This window comes from Phyllostomus discolor, chromosome 2 (genome assembly GCF_004126475.2).
Source record: "Phyllostomus discolor isolate MPI-MPIP mPhyDis1 chromosome 2, mPhyDis1.pri.v3, whole genome shotgun sequence".
NCBI lineage: Eukaryota > Metazoa > Chordata > Mammalia > Chiroptera > Phyllostomidae > Phyllostomus > Phyllostomus discolor.
This window is the reverse complement of record NC_040904.2, coordinates 181,520,617-181,537,133: the sequence shown is the minus strand read 5'-3', so window position 1 is coordinate 181,537,133 and position 16,517 is coordinate 181,520,617. Positions and strand designations below refer to the sequence as shown.

Sequence of the window (16,517 nt, the reverse complement as noted above, 5' to 3'; positions counted from 1 at the left end):
CGGGCTGGAGATGGATACACTGCAACCCTCTCTCCTGGTGCAGGGCAGCAGCAGGGAGTCCCAGCTCCCCGTCAGCCACGCAGTCATGAGGGTAAATGGCTGGTACTCGATGTGCACTGTGTCACCAGCGTTTTTGGGATGTGGTGTTCTGAGCACATTTAAGGTAGGCTAGGCTAAGTAAGCTATGATGTTTGGTAGGTTAGGTGTATGAAATGCATTTTTAACTTTATCTTCAATTCAATGATGGGTTTATCAGGATGAAACTCCATCGTGAGGAGCATCTGTACATTGGGTGCCTACCACCTGCAGTTGGCTATCTATGCACGAAGGATACAGCAGGGAGCAGAACTGACAGAACTCCTTGCTTAGTTTCTAATAGGCAGAGGCAAATAATTATCATGTTAAACAGTATGTTAGACCATGGAGACAAAAGAAAAGAGAAAAAGTGATAAATGCTGAGACATGAGGGGGAGGAGTTTGCCATTTTTATTAAGGTGCTCAATGAAAGTCTTCCTGAGAATGGGAGATGTGGGCAAAGACTTGAAGGCAGTATAGGAGTGAGCCAGCAAAGCCAGCGGGCATTGGAGGAAAGAATGTTCCAAGCGAAGTTGGTGTAAATGCCTGATGCCCAAGAAGTGTCCTAGGGCCTGAGCAGACTGAGCAACATCAACACTCATTGCCATGACTGTTCTCCCAAACTGTCTATGAACTCAACCACAATAACCGAGTCCAATTCTCAGGGCAGCTCTAGGGTCCAGTACAAGGTAAAAATTGTTCCAACAGTGAATAGCAAGTGTATGTTTTAAATTACTCATCAGCTGAGCAGAAAAGAGAATCGGGTCTGCGTGATCATACCCTCAGGATGCCGTTACTGCAATCAGAAACCACGAGTGACGGAACAAGTGCTGCATGGAGTCATCCGGCACAGCGCTGCCCTGTGAACAGACGGTCTACCTGACCCACCTTCCCGGGGCAGCCATTTGTCCAAAAGAATCGGGGAAAGTGCGTGCTCATAGAAGACAGCAGGTTATCACTATAAGAGCTGGGCTTATACCTGTTGTCAGTAAAGCTTGTGAAAATCAATATTTTGCTGATTTTCAACTTATTATTCTCTATATTTTCATAAACCTATATGGTTAAATCAAAGTTACTATAGAGTTGCCTCAATGTCTCCTTTAGGTTTTAGCCCAAAGGTCACTCCTAACATTCTACTAACTCCTCTCACAGTGCTGTCCAACCATGTATTCCGTTTCCTTTCTCCTCACTTCAGCGTTTATTTAATCCATTAGGTGAATACACTCCAGTTGAAGGGGCACATTCACATTAAACACTGAAGTTATCTCAGGCCACCATAATCTGAATAATAACTCTTAAAGTCTTGTGTATTTTATAAGAGTCAGAAGACAAATTCACTCATTTCTATTCTGACCTTTAAAAGCCATAGTGGAAATGGTCCATGATAATTGTTTGTATAAGGGGTAATTTTTCACCCAGACTGTTTCTGGTTAAATCATGTAGCTCTGATTCAGACTGTGCTTAAATCCTGACATCGCCCATCCAGAAATAATGATGTTGCCACTTCTGTCTGATGTAATTGTTTTTGTTTGGAGTTGTGTGGGTTTTGGGGCAGGTGGGAAGAATGATTTGAATCAATCTATTATCTCCTAAGTGCAGAGTTCAACACCGGCTGTCATCTTTCAAGCATAGCTTTTGATATATGTCATATGCAATAACTCAAATTTAGAAATCACAAATATTCCAGTATAAATTATATTCTTAAACAGTGCGAAGTATAAACAGCAGGAATGGAAGAATGAGTATGATCTGTATCTGCCTCTTCATATGCCAAGGATTACCAATCCCAGGACAAGGTGTGCTCATACCTTCGTTTATCTGCCTTTTACTGCAATGCAAGGCTCAGTCTTATTAGTCTCTGCAACTAATGCTCAGATTGCTGTATGGCTCTAGTGTCAGCCACAAGTCACCATTTTTCTCTATTTGTAGCCAAATTAAAACAGAGCAATAGAAACTACCCTAGCTACTTCAAAATAAAAATTTCACTTAATATTTTATTTAAGCCCTAGCTGGTGTGACTCAATTGATTGAGTGCCAGCCAGAGAAGCAAAGGGTCACTCCCAAGGGTTTGATTCCCTGTCAGGTCACATGCCTGGGTTCCGGGCCAGGTCCCCAGCTGGAGGAGCTTGAGAGGCAACCACATATTAATGTTTCTCTTCCTCTCTTTCTCCCTTCTTTCCTCTCTCTCTAAAAATAAGTAAATAAATAAATACATCTTAAACAAAAAAAAAAAAATAAATAAAAGTTATGTGAAACCAATATTAGACTCTATAAGTATTGGTAAATTATTCAAGAACATTTTACATTTCTATACTCTGTATTGTGAAATTAACAGCCTAAAAATGCAAACAAACCTAAAGATATTTTTAAATATTTTATGACTATTAAAATTCTACTAGAAATAAATGTATAATCTGTATTCTCACCCCCCCATTAATAGTCATTTAATTCAATACCACAGACACTGAATTTCACTGAACTACTATGGTCTCTGGAAACTAATAGTAAAAAAAAATAGCAAAGAGATACAATGAGCATTCAGGATATCAAAGATACTAAAGAAGTACTGATTTTTATAGTAGACATAGAAGTATATTAACAGACTTAAATGAACCAGGATCTAAGTACAATCCCAACAGAGAGCAGTATGTCTTTAAAAATAGTGTTCTTCAACCAAACTGAGCTCCAGGGTAAATCTGCAAGGCTCCTGAGACAGTCCCAAAATATGTATGAAGGGCAACAATGGTTGAAAGAATTATGCAAGGGAATATACTAAATGTCACATCAGCAGAATCAGTAGATTGTGTTTATTACTATAGCATCTCATTCATAGTAGGTGGTATATGACCACTGAATTGATCTGAGTGCTATCTCCAAATACAAATGATTTCCAATCAGAAAAATGTTAAAGATAGCAAAAGCGGTAAGGGAGCAAATCCTCAAACTGTGTGGATTTAAATTTCTTAAGTCGACATCTCACTAATAAATGAACCAGGATCTAAGTACAATCCCATGATAGAACAGTATGTTTAAAATAAGTACATCTTGAGTCAAAACTACAAAAAACAAAACCATCACAAATTCTGTAAACTCACAATCTATTTGGATGGCAAAAGCACAGTATTCTTAGACATTGGAATTGTGCTACTTATTCCCTTGTTCTGAGGTTCTAGTTCTTATCTTCCCAATCCCACTGAAAATGACTGAAGAAAAAAAACAAACAAGCAAGGAGCTGACATCTAAGTGCATTACCTCCATCTTCATTTATCCAGTAAAGGAAAAGATTCATAGTTCCAACTTCTGTTATCTGGTTATCCTCTCCATAGAGCCACAGAACCTGCTGACACCCGTTATCCAAGGCTTCATACTGGGCAAGAAGAGATGAGCCATAATTCCTTTTAAGAAATAGGAAAGATACTGATTATGAATATACTTCAGCCTTTACCCCCATTTTTATGCTAAAATACTCGCCTTTAATTCACCATGGATGTAATCAGTGTACTATGTTCTTAATATACATATACTCTCCAATTAACAGCATCACATTAAATTAGAACCTAAATGATCTAATTGCACTGATTTGAGAGAGAGAGGAAGAGAGAGAGAGAGAGGAAGAGAGAGAGTAAAGCAAATTATGGAACTCTAACTTGAAAAGTAGAGATATGAGAACACAAATAGCCAAATGGACAAAATTTAAGTTACTGTGTATTTTTTCACCTACCAAACAATTTTACATGCATTATTTCATTTAAATCTCACACAATTACTGAGTCAGTTCCTATTATTATTTCCATAATTCAGATGAGAAGTTGAGGCTTAGAGAAGTAACTTGTATCAAGTAACAGCAATTAAGTAGAAGAACATCAAGTCTGTGCTCTCTTAACTGAGACCTTTCAATATACCTAAGAAATGTCTACCTTTCTGAAAATGTGGGACAAGATGTTACAAAATCCTTATTTTAACAAAAAAGTATTCTCAAAGTCCATTTTCCTCAACCTGCACTCTTCATCTTGAGTTATTCAAAATCAAGGGGACATGATATATCTTCCTAGAATGGCAAATTAGTTTGATAATATTTTTCATTTATTTTTATTCAACTTAAATGACATATATTGCAAGGTATGAATGAATGTTTACACATGAGAGTCTTCAAATAAATGTGACGTTTGCTTGACCCCTCAGCCTCTGGTTATATATTCTCTTTCCTTGGTTTTCAGAGGACATGAGCAAACAAGTTTGAGAAGCATGACCACATCACTGTCAAGGCTGGGAAATAAACCCAAGACCCACTATTGGACAGTGAAGCCCTTGAAGTACACAAAAACAAGCAACTGCCAAACATAAAATAACTACAATAAAGCAGGAATGTTATCTTCCACAAAATACCCTTCCAGGCCTTTTAAGTGGTCACTTTTACCTACGGGCAAGATGCAAATGTAGAGTATTGTCTAGGAAAACACGTCAGTTAAGCACAAGAGCCGCACGGTACAGTGGCGATCTGCCATTCTCACCTGAGCGGCTTCCCTTCCCTCCATAGTCCCCGTGGCACTTCCTATGCAGCCAAGGCATTCTGCTCGGGTTGACAGTCTAGCATCTTGCCCTGCCCAACTGAATGAAAGGGTGGGTGTGTAACCTAAGCTGCTCATGTAAATCCTTCTTTGAGTTCATTTTAATCTTTAGGATGTGAAAGATAGTGTCTTCTCGCTTCAATGGCGGCCACTTATTTGCAATGATGTGGCCTGGGGTCTACTGTGTCCCTGATTACCAGCCTTCACAGGAGAAGACACCTAAAATTGGAGAGCCCTAGGATAACACTTAGCCAGACACTATGACAAGAGATGGGGGGCAGAAGGGGGGTTGGTAGACACATGCGAGGGCATACAAAACCTGGCAACAATTTGAGCCCTCCACAGATCCCTACCTAGATGAGCCAATCAATCCTTTTCCTGCTTAAAATGGCTTGCATTGGTTTTCTGACTTGAAACTGAAAGACTGTTGACTAATAACTAAACTATTCTAGAATTATGAGAAAGAAGCATTATACTCCACGGCTATAGCAATCTGGGGCATGAGAGGGTTTATTCACATGGAGATAATATGAGTTATTAAGAGGACATATGAAAAGATGTTGAATGCCACTAATCATCAGAGAAATGAAAATTAAAACCACAATGAGATATCATCTGATATCTATCAGATTGGTTGTCATCAATAAATCACCGAACAGCAAGTGCTGATGAGGATGTGGAGAAAGGGGAACCCTTTTGCACTATTGGTGGGAAGGCAGACTGGTGCAGCCACTGTGGAAAGCAGTATGGAGACACCTCAAAAACTTAAAGATGGAATTCCCTTTCAACCCAGTGATTCCACTTCTGGGAATATATTCAAAGGAACCCAAAACACTAATTTGAAAGAACATAAACACCCTTATATTCATTGCAGCATTATTTACAATCACCAAGATATGGAAGCAACCCAAGTGTCCATCAATAGGTGAGTGGATAAAACAACTATGGGACATTTATGCAATGGAATTCTACTTGGCCATAAAAAAGAAGAAAACTTTACCCTTTACAACAGTATGCATGGACCTGGAGAACATTATGCTAAGTGAAATAAGCCAGTCAGAGAAAGACAGATACTATATAATTTCACTCACATGTGGCATCTAATGAACAAATTGAACTAACAAGGAAAATGGACACAGACTTACAGAAGGAGAGCAGGATGACAGCTGGAGCAGGGGGCTGGGTTAGGGGTGGAGGGATTGAACAAAAGGAAGAGAGACTCATGGGCTGGACAACAGTGTGAGGATTGCTGGGGGAGGGGCTATAAGGGGACTAAATAGTAATGGGAAAAAAACACAATAAACGTTAAATAAAAAAAGATTTTCAAAATGCAGAAAATAAAATATAAATTATTGGTTAATCTAAAGATGATACAATTTTGTCATATAAGGATTTTATTTAATAAAAATGCACATAAACCTTTATTTAAAATTGATGATGAATAGGCAGTAATTGAGTTACATTATGAATAGTTTTGAATAGTGAGTGTTAACCCAACTTTAGGGGGATGTCCAGCAGAGAGCCTGGAGGGCAGGCCATCCTGAGTCCAGGTGCAGCTCCCGCGCATCTACTCTTTGGCTCTGTGTGAACTCAGGTCACGGTTTTTGGCTCACTGAATTCATCTGACAAGTGAAAACTCTTGCTTTATATAAATACTGCACAGGATTGTATGTGAAAAATAAAACAATAACAATAAAAGCTAAGAAACAGGTTATATAAGGCCCTAATATGTAAAAAATATATATAACTATTATAACTGACTTTTTCCTAGTTCACAGATACAACTATTGACATTTTACCATATCTGACAATAGGTAAATTATTTTTCTCATAGTAAAATTCCATTTTTCACAAAAACACATACAGAATTTTCACAGTATAAATATTTAGCCTTTGGAAGAACCTTCTAAAAACAAACACACACATGCTTTTGAGAGTGTGGCAGAATTAAAACTATGGCTCCTCAACAACATAAAGCTACAAGGGCAGGAAAGAGAATTAAAGCACACTATTTAAGTGCATTGAAAGGAAAGGGGTTTTTGTTTAGTTTAATTATCATATTCTATACATGGTATTTTTTTTCTAAACACACATTCTTCTCAAAATTCTCTCAGGCATAAACTGCATTATTAATGTCCTCAGGGTAAGTGACACCATAATAATATGCATATATTTGGGTTCACTCCCACATACTGCCAATATTCAGAAAAGAAACACATTTTCTTGGAGGAAAGAGAAAATGAAAAAACCATTTATATAAAATAATTTAATATAATTTTAAATACAATAAATATCCGAGAAAAGAGATATTAAAGACATTTCTCCAAAAGAGTAAAAAAAGCCTCATAATATCAACTACTGTCTGTTGAGAGGTTCCTACCTGCCAGACAGGGTACTAGGTACGTAACCCCATTGTTTCATTGGCTCATCATATAACAACCCTAGACTTTATTACATGTTTGAGGATTTGCAGGCAAAGAGGACTTAATGGTATAAGATCACACAGATGAAAGTGTGTGAGTCCCAGATATTTGACTCCCAAGGCCATGCCCTTATTCACTGCCAGGTTATGACACCACACTTACTGAGAGCTTCCCATGTGTCAACCATGGTGCTGGGCACTCCTCACAGGGATGGTGGGCATCACTACCCTGATTTTATAATGGAGGAAACTGAGGCTTAGAGCAGTTAAGTGGCATGCCTAGGGCAGTTCAGTTTTTAAGCCAGGTCTTTTTAACTTCAAAGCATGCACTCAAGTGAGGAATAAGAATGCCAAAAAAAAAAAATTAAGACATGGGAAGGGGCTGGCCTGATCTTTCCAACTTACTGTATTTTTCAGACCATAAGACGCACCTAGGTTTCAGAGGAAAATAGGAAAAAAATTTGAAGCAAAAAATGTGGTAAAATATTTTATAACATAAATAACATACTATTTTGCCAATGTAAATGTAAACAACAGCATTAACAACCATTATTCCTCCCAAATTTGGGGGAAAATAAGTGTGTCTTGTAGTCCAAAAAATATGGGTAACTAAGAAGCTAAGATATTGCCTAGGAATGAATATGCTCCTCCGATGAAAGACCCTGTGACTCAGTGTTTCTCAACTCTGGGGGCACGTTTTAAAAATTCTGATGCTCAGGCTATATGCCAAACTCAAGAAACCAAAATCACTAGCGATGGGACCCAGACATTAGTAGCAGATAAAGCTAGCTCTGGGTGGTTACAGTTTGCAGCCACAGGTGAGAACTAGGTGAGTTCTAGGTGGGTGCTAGAACTCTCCTTAAGCTGTGTGCCATTGTATTACTCTTGTCATGTATATTTAGAAACAAAAGGATAATATTATCTCTGAGGGCTTCAAAATAGTGGAATAATCTTAGAATTTAAAAAAATCTTTCTCTCAGATTCACTTAGAAAATATTTGAACTTATGAGATTCAACAGCTTTTTAAATAAATGCCAGTTGATGACAAAGGTCCTTAAAAAGTCTAAGAAAGTAATTGTTGAATTAATTAGGTTTAGAGAATACGCAATAATATGTGAATCTAAGGTTGCTGACAAAATGTCCCTGCGAAGCAAACAGGTTGACACTAAATGCAGAATCACTTATTTCCCTTGCACCTTTCCAGGCTGGAAGTAGGGAGCTTTAGAACTCCTTGGAAACAACAGGTGGATGGGTTCAAAGTCTATTCTTTTGGTTATTGCCTTCCCACTGGTGATCCTTGCTTTTATGTGTATTTATGAGATCAAATACTTTTCTCTCAGGGAGATTTCAAGTCAACTTCTATTGACCTGCTCTACCTGAGCCTAATGAGTCAAAATATTAATTTTTTTAAAAAATATACTTTAGCCTTGGCTGATGTGGCTCAGTGGATTGAGCACTGGCCTGCAAACCAAAGGGTCCTCAGTTTGATTCACAGTCAGGGCACACGCCTGGGTTACTGGCCAGGTCCCTAGTAGAAGGTGTGTGCAAGAGGCAACCATACATTGATGTTTCTTTCCTTCTCTTTCTCCCTCCTTTCCCCTCTGTCTAGAAATAAATAAAATCTTTAAAAAGTAAACAAATAAATAGCAACCAGCCCACACAGAAAAACTGAAGCCATCCCTGCAATTTCTCAATGTCTCCATGTTAATTTTTCCCCTAGGCAGGTAGGGGGAGCTAGAAAGCAAGACATAAGGAAGAAAATCTATTTTAAATTATGACCTCTTTATCAAGATTGCTCATTTATTATAATGTGCACTCTAAGAGAAGTTTTAACAAAGTATACTACAGAGGGTATGCACTGCATATCAAAAGTCTGAACAAGATAAATAGAAACCAGGAGAGTAAACAGAATTTGTTTCAACCTGGTTAGCTGAGTATATCCAGGAAGGGGTGCTCTAAACCAGATGGAAAGGAAAGTCACTTCTTGGTTTAACAAACCGCACTAGGATTTCTTTATCTATTGACAGAATGCAGTTTCTACATTGAAAACAGGGATGATAGCACATAGAATGTTATAACTGTTGGGGGGTAAAAAATACAGACAGACAACACAAGGGTCAAAGCTAGCTTCAACATCTCACATCATTTGACTCTCCCAGGATTTCCTGAATCTACATTTTGTACCTGGGCCCAGAATATTGTCACTGAGTACCCATGCAGGGCTGCTGCTGCCCTGGACACACGATACACATAAGCACTTGGTAGTCATAAAAGAAGAGTCCACACTGGTTAATGCAGCTATTCTTGCTCACCCATAGAGGCATTCCCCAGCCACGGCCAAGTCCACCCCAGAAATTGTCTAACACTTTTCAAATGCTCTTTATTTCCAGCCAGCTACATATGGCCTATGAGACTGGCCTGACAGAGCCAAAGCAGGGTTGTCCCTCAGCCAGTTGGCAGCAGGTATGGCTACAATCTGTGGCAATGAAGACAGCACTTCAATGAAGCAGGCACATTCCCCAGACAGGACTCCCTGGAGCTATTGGAGGGCCTTGGCCCCAGCACCAGACGCTCTTTAATGCCAACTGACAGCCTGCAGTCAGAGGACCAGCGTCCAGGGGCAGTTCATTCAAAGCACTGATTTAAACGATGTGCATGCAGAACACCCAATGTTTCTCCCTATAAAGGACCACAGGTTTTCCTTCAAACAACTACCACAATGAAAACACTGAAAACTAGACACAAAATAAAAAGGAGCATTACAAATTGAATGGTATTATACGTATTTGTATTGAAGTGAAAAGACAACCAAATGCTCGTGAGGAACTCTTTCCTTAAGACAGACACACAGACTTACTTACCCTCCCATCTTACAGTCCCCGGTCCCACCTTTCCAGGCTCGTACAAACTTCGGATTGGCCCACAGGGACACTGGCTTAAAGGTTCCCTTTGAAAAGTAAGGTCCCACTGGGCTCAGGATCACAAAGATCATGGCTTTCGTAGGCTTCTTGACTCCAAGAGAAGGCTGCAATAAAGGAAGAATACACGCAGCTGTCCATTTAAAATGTCGACACCAGTCTCAGAGTCTAGGACAGATCTGTGACTATCTCCCAAAGGGGCCATCTAAGGACAGGAGCTGTTACTTCTAACATTGACTTACGCAAAGCCTGATGATCTCCTAACAAAAAAACAGGGAGGATTGAGTGCTTACATTTCATTTTGCTTTACTTTCTGAGTTGTTTTGATTTTAGAGGAAAAGCAAACATCTCCATTTTTATTTTAGTAGGGTTTTTAGAGAAATATATTTTTAACAACTAGCTATATAACCCCTTCAATGTAGCATTGATTGGGAATTGAAAAAGAGAAGAACTCAGACATGATTTTAGTCTTTAGGAGTAAAATATAATATTTGCTTCTCTAACTTCACCTCTGTTTTCACACACATGACAGGTACCAGACAGCAAGAGTGTAGCTATGCTAGAGGCAAAGACACCAGACAAGATGAGTGTACCCTCGCAAAAGGCAAGGATAGGACTCAGGAACTTGTGTTATGAATGGCAAAGACATTTCAATGCTCATGTTGAGTCTTCATAGAAGCCTGGTCTGGCTGGGGTAGGGTAGGAATCAGTCAGGGAAAGAATGAGAGGAAACTCGATTCCAATAGATTTGTGGCTTTTTTTTAAAAAATTTTATTTATTTATTTTTTAGGGAGGGAGATAGAGATAGAGACAGAGAGAGAGATAGAGAGAAACATCAATGTGCAGTTGCTGGGGGTTATGGCCTGCAACCCAGGAATGTACCCTGGCTGGGAATCGAACCTGGGACACTTTGGTTCCCAGCCCGCGCTCAATCCACTGAGCTACGCCAGCCAGGGCAGATTTGTGGCTTTTGTAATGTCTGGTGAAACGGTGAAAGTGGATCTTGGGAAATTTTTTCCGAGTTTTAATTATATTTCCCACTCTACTACCTTGGCCCTGCCCCCGCTACCTATGCCCAGGTCACCAAGAACCAGGTAGGTAAAAAAATTGTGAGCATAAAGAAGTGTATCTGTATATGTGCACACCGAGGCCATCTGAAAGGCGTGCCACCCTTAGGAAAAGGGAAGCTGATTGCACTCACATTCCATGTAAACATGAGGACTAGCCTCGGTGGCCACACAGCAAATAGATACCAGGTGACAGGTAACTACATTAAAGAAATTAGTCAGCAAGCAACAGGTTTTGTTTCTGTTTGTTCTTTAATGGGGGCTGAGGCTCCCCCACTGATAAAGAATGAAGAGTCTTAAAGTTTTATTCACCTTTTTTTGGTTTCGTTGTTTGGGAGAGAACACCTTAGAATATTCACATCTATCTTTCTTCACAGCTTTCATAAAGACTATCTTATTTCTGCATTTTTTTCACTTATCAGTTGAGTACAATGATCTCTTCCTATCAGAGGAGCTTTAAAGCTTGATATTTTATATTTTTATGGACCCTTATATTGAATAATTAAGAGAAGCTTCTCAACATAATTTAGAAGTACAATAAGCAAGATACAGTCTTTACCTAGCTTCTAAGTTTCTGAACAAAATAGCTTTATTTGTAGATAAGCATTTTATTAGATATTATAAATTGTTGGACTTTTTCACTCTGAACTTATGTACTTTTTTGCAACCTGTATTACACTAAAAAAAGTAACAATAACTCATCATCTTAGAAATCTTTTTCTGAGATAAATTTCACCTTATTCATTTCCATCCCCCAATGTTAACTGACAGGCAAACTTTATATATTCCACTAGGTGGTAGTAAAGAGAGCACAAATGGAAAATGGAATAATTCTATGTATTAAATCTCTTTCTTTCTTTCTTTTTGAATCCTCACGTGAGGATATTTTTCATTGACTCTAGAGAGAGAGGAATGGGGAGAGAGAGAGAGAAAGATTGATAGTTTGCTTCCCGTAGGTGCCCCATTTGGGGATTAAACTCGCAATCTTTTGGTGTTCGGGAGGATACTCTAACTGACTGAGCCACACCGGCCAGGGCAAATCTATTTCTGAGAAAAGATACCTCAACAAACCTTTAAGGAATACTTCTATTCCTAGCAAGCAGGTAAATTATAGACTAGATTTTTTCAGTGCTGAAAAAATGTGTTCATGTGTACTAACAGTTTATTTTCTGAAATTTAAGCAAGGTCAACTGATGTCTTATAAGAACTTCAAGTATTGGTGTTGATGACAATTTAGTCACCTTCATCCTTAAATGATGACTCATATTGACTGTCTTTTCATGAAAAGAGCTCTGTGACTTGACTGAATGAAAATGGTCACACTGCTTTAAGAATGGGAATAAAGAAAATGTAACTGCATCAGAGAGTTTGCTGATTGGGTTTCTACCCTCATGAGCCAATTTGTTTCTTTGCCTTAATACTCCCTTCTATCCTCAAAGGCAATTTAAATTCTGTAGCAGTACAGAATTTAGAGTTGAGAATACATTTGAGAGTAGTTTACTATACAATATTAATCAAGTGACATAAACATAATTTTATAATGCCAAGGTCAGGCTTCTGATCCCATAAACCGAAAGCCATACAAATAGAAAATGTGAAAGACAACAGCTGATAAGTTGTGTAAATCAGTTTCAGTTATCTCATTTCCTTAACAACACTTGGTTTTTTATTCCTTTCTACTAGTTTCTTTGATTATTTTAATGCATAAGGAATTAAAGATTTATATTCCTTATTTTCCCATCAAAAATAAGGAATATAAATCTCAGATGCAGAGTATATAACTTCCCAAGGGACCACAATGACTTTGAAATTGAAATTCTGATGTGTACAAAACAATAACAATCTTATTTTACAAAGGTATTAAATACATACATATTTTGCACAATATAACATGGCACTTGATGTGATGAAAAACAGAGACATGTAATGGTGAAAATTACCACTCTGATTTACTCAGAAAATTCGTTTATAAAAAAGCAGAATGTCAGAGGTGATCTGCCTCATATTAGAAAGAGGTCAGTGGGCTGAGAAAAGAAATAAGAGCCACATGTTTTGGCCTGAAAAAAGGAAAGCACTGCAGTGATATAAAGTTTAAGAATAATTCTGCCTAAGCAAGGCAAATTTAGTGTAGAAATAAGGTAATTGGCAATAATGGAAACATTTTTCTTTTTTTAAAGATTTTATTTATTTATTTTTAGAGAGGGAAGGGAGGGAGAAAGAGAGACAGAGAGAAACATCAATGTGCGGTTGCTGGGGGTCATGGGCTGCAACCCAGGCATGTACCCTGACTGGGAATCGAACCTGCAACACTTTGGTCCACAGTCTGTGCTCAATCCACTGAGCTATGCCAGCCAGGGCAACATTTTTCAAAAAGAGCAGCATGCCTCTTTTTTTAAATCCAAAGAACAACTTATTTTTTTTTCAATCTTGCCAGTTCTTTAATAAGTTTAGAGGACATACCCAAGGGAGCAGAAGAGTTACTGGAAGCTATACACTAACCTCCTCCCAGGACCAAGCTGGAATTACAGCTCAATTGTAGAGAAATCATCCTGAGTAACCAACTGAACACTAACTGGAGAGAAGCCTTATAACCACAGACAGACAGAAGGAGCCGCCTCACCAAACATGACTCGTAGGGAGTGTAGAGGAGGCCTGAGAGGGCTGGCTGGGCTCCCACAGGCAGCAGCTGAAGTGCTGGAGGGATGGTTCAACAGCTGAGACTTCCCCTTGAGAGTGTTGGGTCTAAACCCCAAGCTGGACTCCCAAGCCTACAGCACCAGAGCTGGGGAAGGAACCAGAAAACATCCAACTGTGAAAAGTGGCAGGCTTCCTGTCTGCCAGGGAGAGATGGCTGGAGATGCAGAGAGCCTCTTAAAGGGCCAATGTACAAAATTTCATTTGCAGCCACTTACTCTAGGCTCCAGCAGATGGAGGGAAGAGTGGAATAGAGATGCTTGAGGAGAGACTGGGGCTTGGGGCTCTGTGGAGAGAACTGAGGAACAGCCACCAACATCCCTGTACTAAGTCACCCCCCTTACTGCACAGCCTGTCTTTCTCAGGCAGAGCATTCCCCTCTAAGTGGCATCAGCCACAGGAATTACTCTGCCTCACCCTGTGGAGCTTAAGGTGTGCTGCTGAGTACAGCTTGAGGCAATATCAGTAATTAGTTTAACAACTAAGGTGGATCTCTAGGACATCTGAGACTTTAGCTGACCCTTCCTCAGACCTGGTGATCAAAGCCAGCCTAGGTGCACAGCCTCGTTCTTTCTTTCTGCACACAAACAAACCCAACGAAGTGAGCGACATGCTGTGGATTGCTTATGCTCCAAATGAGTTAACCAGGGCCAGTCACAAGCAGCATCCAACAAAGGTCTACACCAGAGTCACTGCAGACCTACCTAATACATAGAAACATCTACAAAGAAGCAGCCAAAATGAGAAGACAAAGAAACAGACCCCAAATGAAAGGAGAATTCTCCAAATGAACCAGATGAAATGGAGGCAAGCAATTTATCAGATAGAGAATTTAGAGTAATGATTATAAGGATACTCAAGAGCATGAAAAAAGACAGAAACCATTAAAAAAAAGTCCAGTTAGAAAGAAAGAATGCAATATCTGAAATAAATAACAAACTGGAAGGAATAAAGAGTAGATTAGATGAAGCAGAGGATTGAATCAGTGATTTGAAAAACAAAGTAGGAAAAAACAACCAGACAGTGAAGCAAAAATAAAAAAAGAATTTAAAAAATTCAGGAGAGCTTAAGAAACATTTTGGACAACATGAAGTGTAACAACATCTGCATCATGGGAATGCCAGAGGGAGAAGAGGGCAAGCAAGAGTAGAGAACCTATTTGAAGAAATAATGACCAAAAACTTCCCTAATCTGCTAATGGAAAAAGACACACAAGCCCAGAAAGCTCAGAGAATCCCAAAACAGTTGGTCCCAAAGAGGCCTACACTGAGGCATATCATAATTAAAATAGCAAGGCTTAAAGACATGGAGAGAATCCTAAAAGCCACAAGAGAAAAGCAGGTAGTTACATACAAGGGAGCACTGATTAAACTACCATCTGATTTCTCAACATAAACATTTTAGGCCAGAAGGGATTAGTGTGTAAAATTCAAGATGATGAAAAGCAAGAACCTACAACCAAGGCTACATTACCAGCAAGGCTAACATTTAAAATCAAAGTAGAAATAACCAGCTTCACCGATAAGAAAAAGCTAAAGGAGTTTGGTGACACCAAACCCATAGTGCAACAAATGTTAAAGTCTTGCTTTAAGAAGAAAAAGAAAAAGAGAAGGAAAAATATAGGGAAATAGTCTAACAATAAAATGTCACTAAATGTGGATCTATCAATAATCACCTTAAATGTAAATGGCTTAAATGCTCCAACCAAAAGACAAAGGGTAGCTGAATGGCTAAGAAAACAAGACCCATGATAAGCCTCTAACCAGACTCATCAGAAAAAAAGGGATAGGAACCAAATAAATAAAATCAGAAACAAAAGAGGAGAAATTACAGCTGATACCATAGAAATACAAAGGATTGTAAGAAATTACTATGAACAACTATAAGCAAAGAAATTTGAAAACCTGGTTGAAATGGACAAATTTCTAAAAAAATATAATGTTCAAACTGAATCAAGAAGTAGCAGAAAGCCTGAACAGAATGATAATAGTGAAATTGAGGCAGTAATTAAAAACCCCCGGCACACAAAAGCCCTGGACTGGATGGTTTCACAGAAGAATTTTACAAAACGTTTAAGGAAGAGCTAAACCCTACCCTTCTCAGACTACTCCAAAAAAATTCAGGAAGAGGGAAGACTCCCAAACTTTTTTTAGGAGGCCAGCATCATCCTAATCCCCATACTAGATAAAGACACAACAAAGAAAGAAAACTACAGGCCAATATTGCTGATGAACAGAGATGCTAAAATCCTCTTCCAGTAACACATTAAACTGCATCCAGCAATACATTAAAAAGATCATACACCATTATCAAGTGGAATTCATCTCAGGGATGCAAGGATGGTACAATATTCACAATCAATAAATTTAATACATCACATAAACAAAAGCAAAGACAAAAATCACATGATCATACCAATAAATGTGGGAAAAACATTTGATAAGGTATAATACCCATTTATGATAAAAACACACAGCAAAGTGGGCATAGAGGGAGAATTTTTCAACATAATAGGCCATATATGAGAGAACTACAGCCAACACAATACTCAATGGGAAAAACTTAGAGCTTTCCCACTAAGATCAGAAATAAGACAAGGATGTCCACTTTTACCACTCATATTCAATATAGTACTGGAAGTCTTGGTCACAGCAATCAGATAAGGAAAAGAAATAAAAGGCATCCAAATTGGAAAGGAGGAAGTAAAACTGTCATTGTTTGCAGGTGACAGGATAGTATACACAGAAAACTCTATAGACTCCACCAAAAAACT

General features: G+C 38.7%; 1 protein-coding gene across 6 annotated transcripts in view; it reads right to left on the bottom strand.

The window, feature by feature from the left end:
* Positions 1 to 16,517, bottom strand: part of BCAT1 (branched chain amino acid transaminase 1) — a 102,301-nt gene that overhangs the window by 21,952 nt on the left and 63,832 nt on the right. For all 6 annotated transcript variants that reach the window (XM_036019254.1, XM_028532699.2, XM_036019256.1 and 3 more), the window contains 2 exons: positions 9,927 to 10,090; positions 3,328 to 3,470 (listed from right to left, as the gene is read on the bottom strand). In XM_036019254.1, coding sequence (XP_035875147.1) covers positions 3,328 to 3,470; positions 9,927 to 10,090 — 307 coding nt within the window. The remainder of the gene's footprint in view (positions 1 to 3,327; positions 3,471 to 9,926; positions 10,091 to 16,517) is intronic.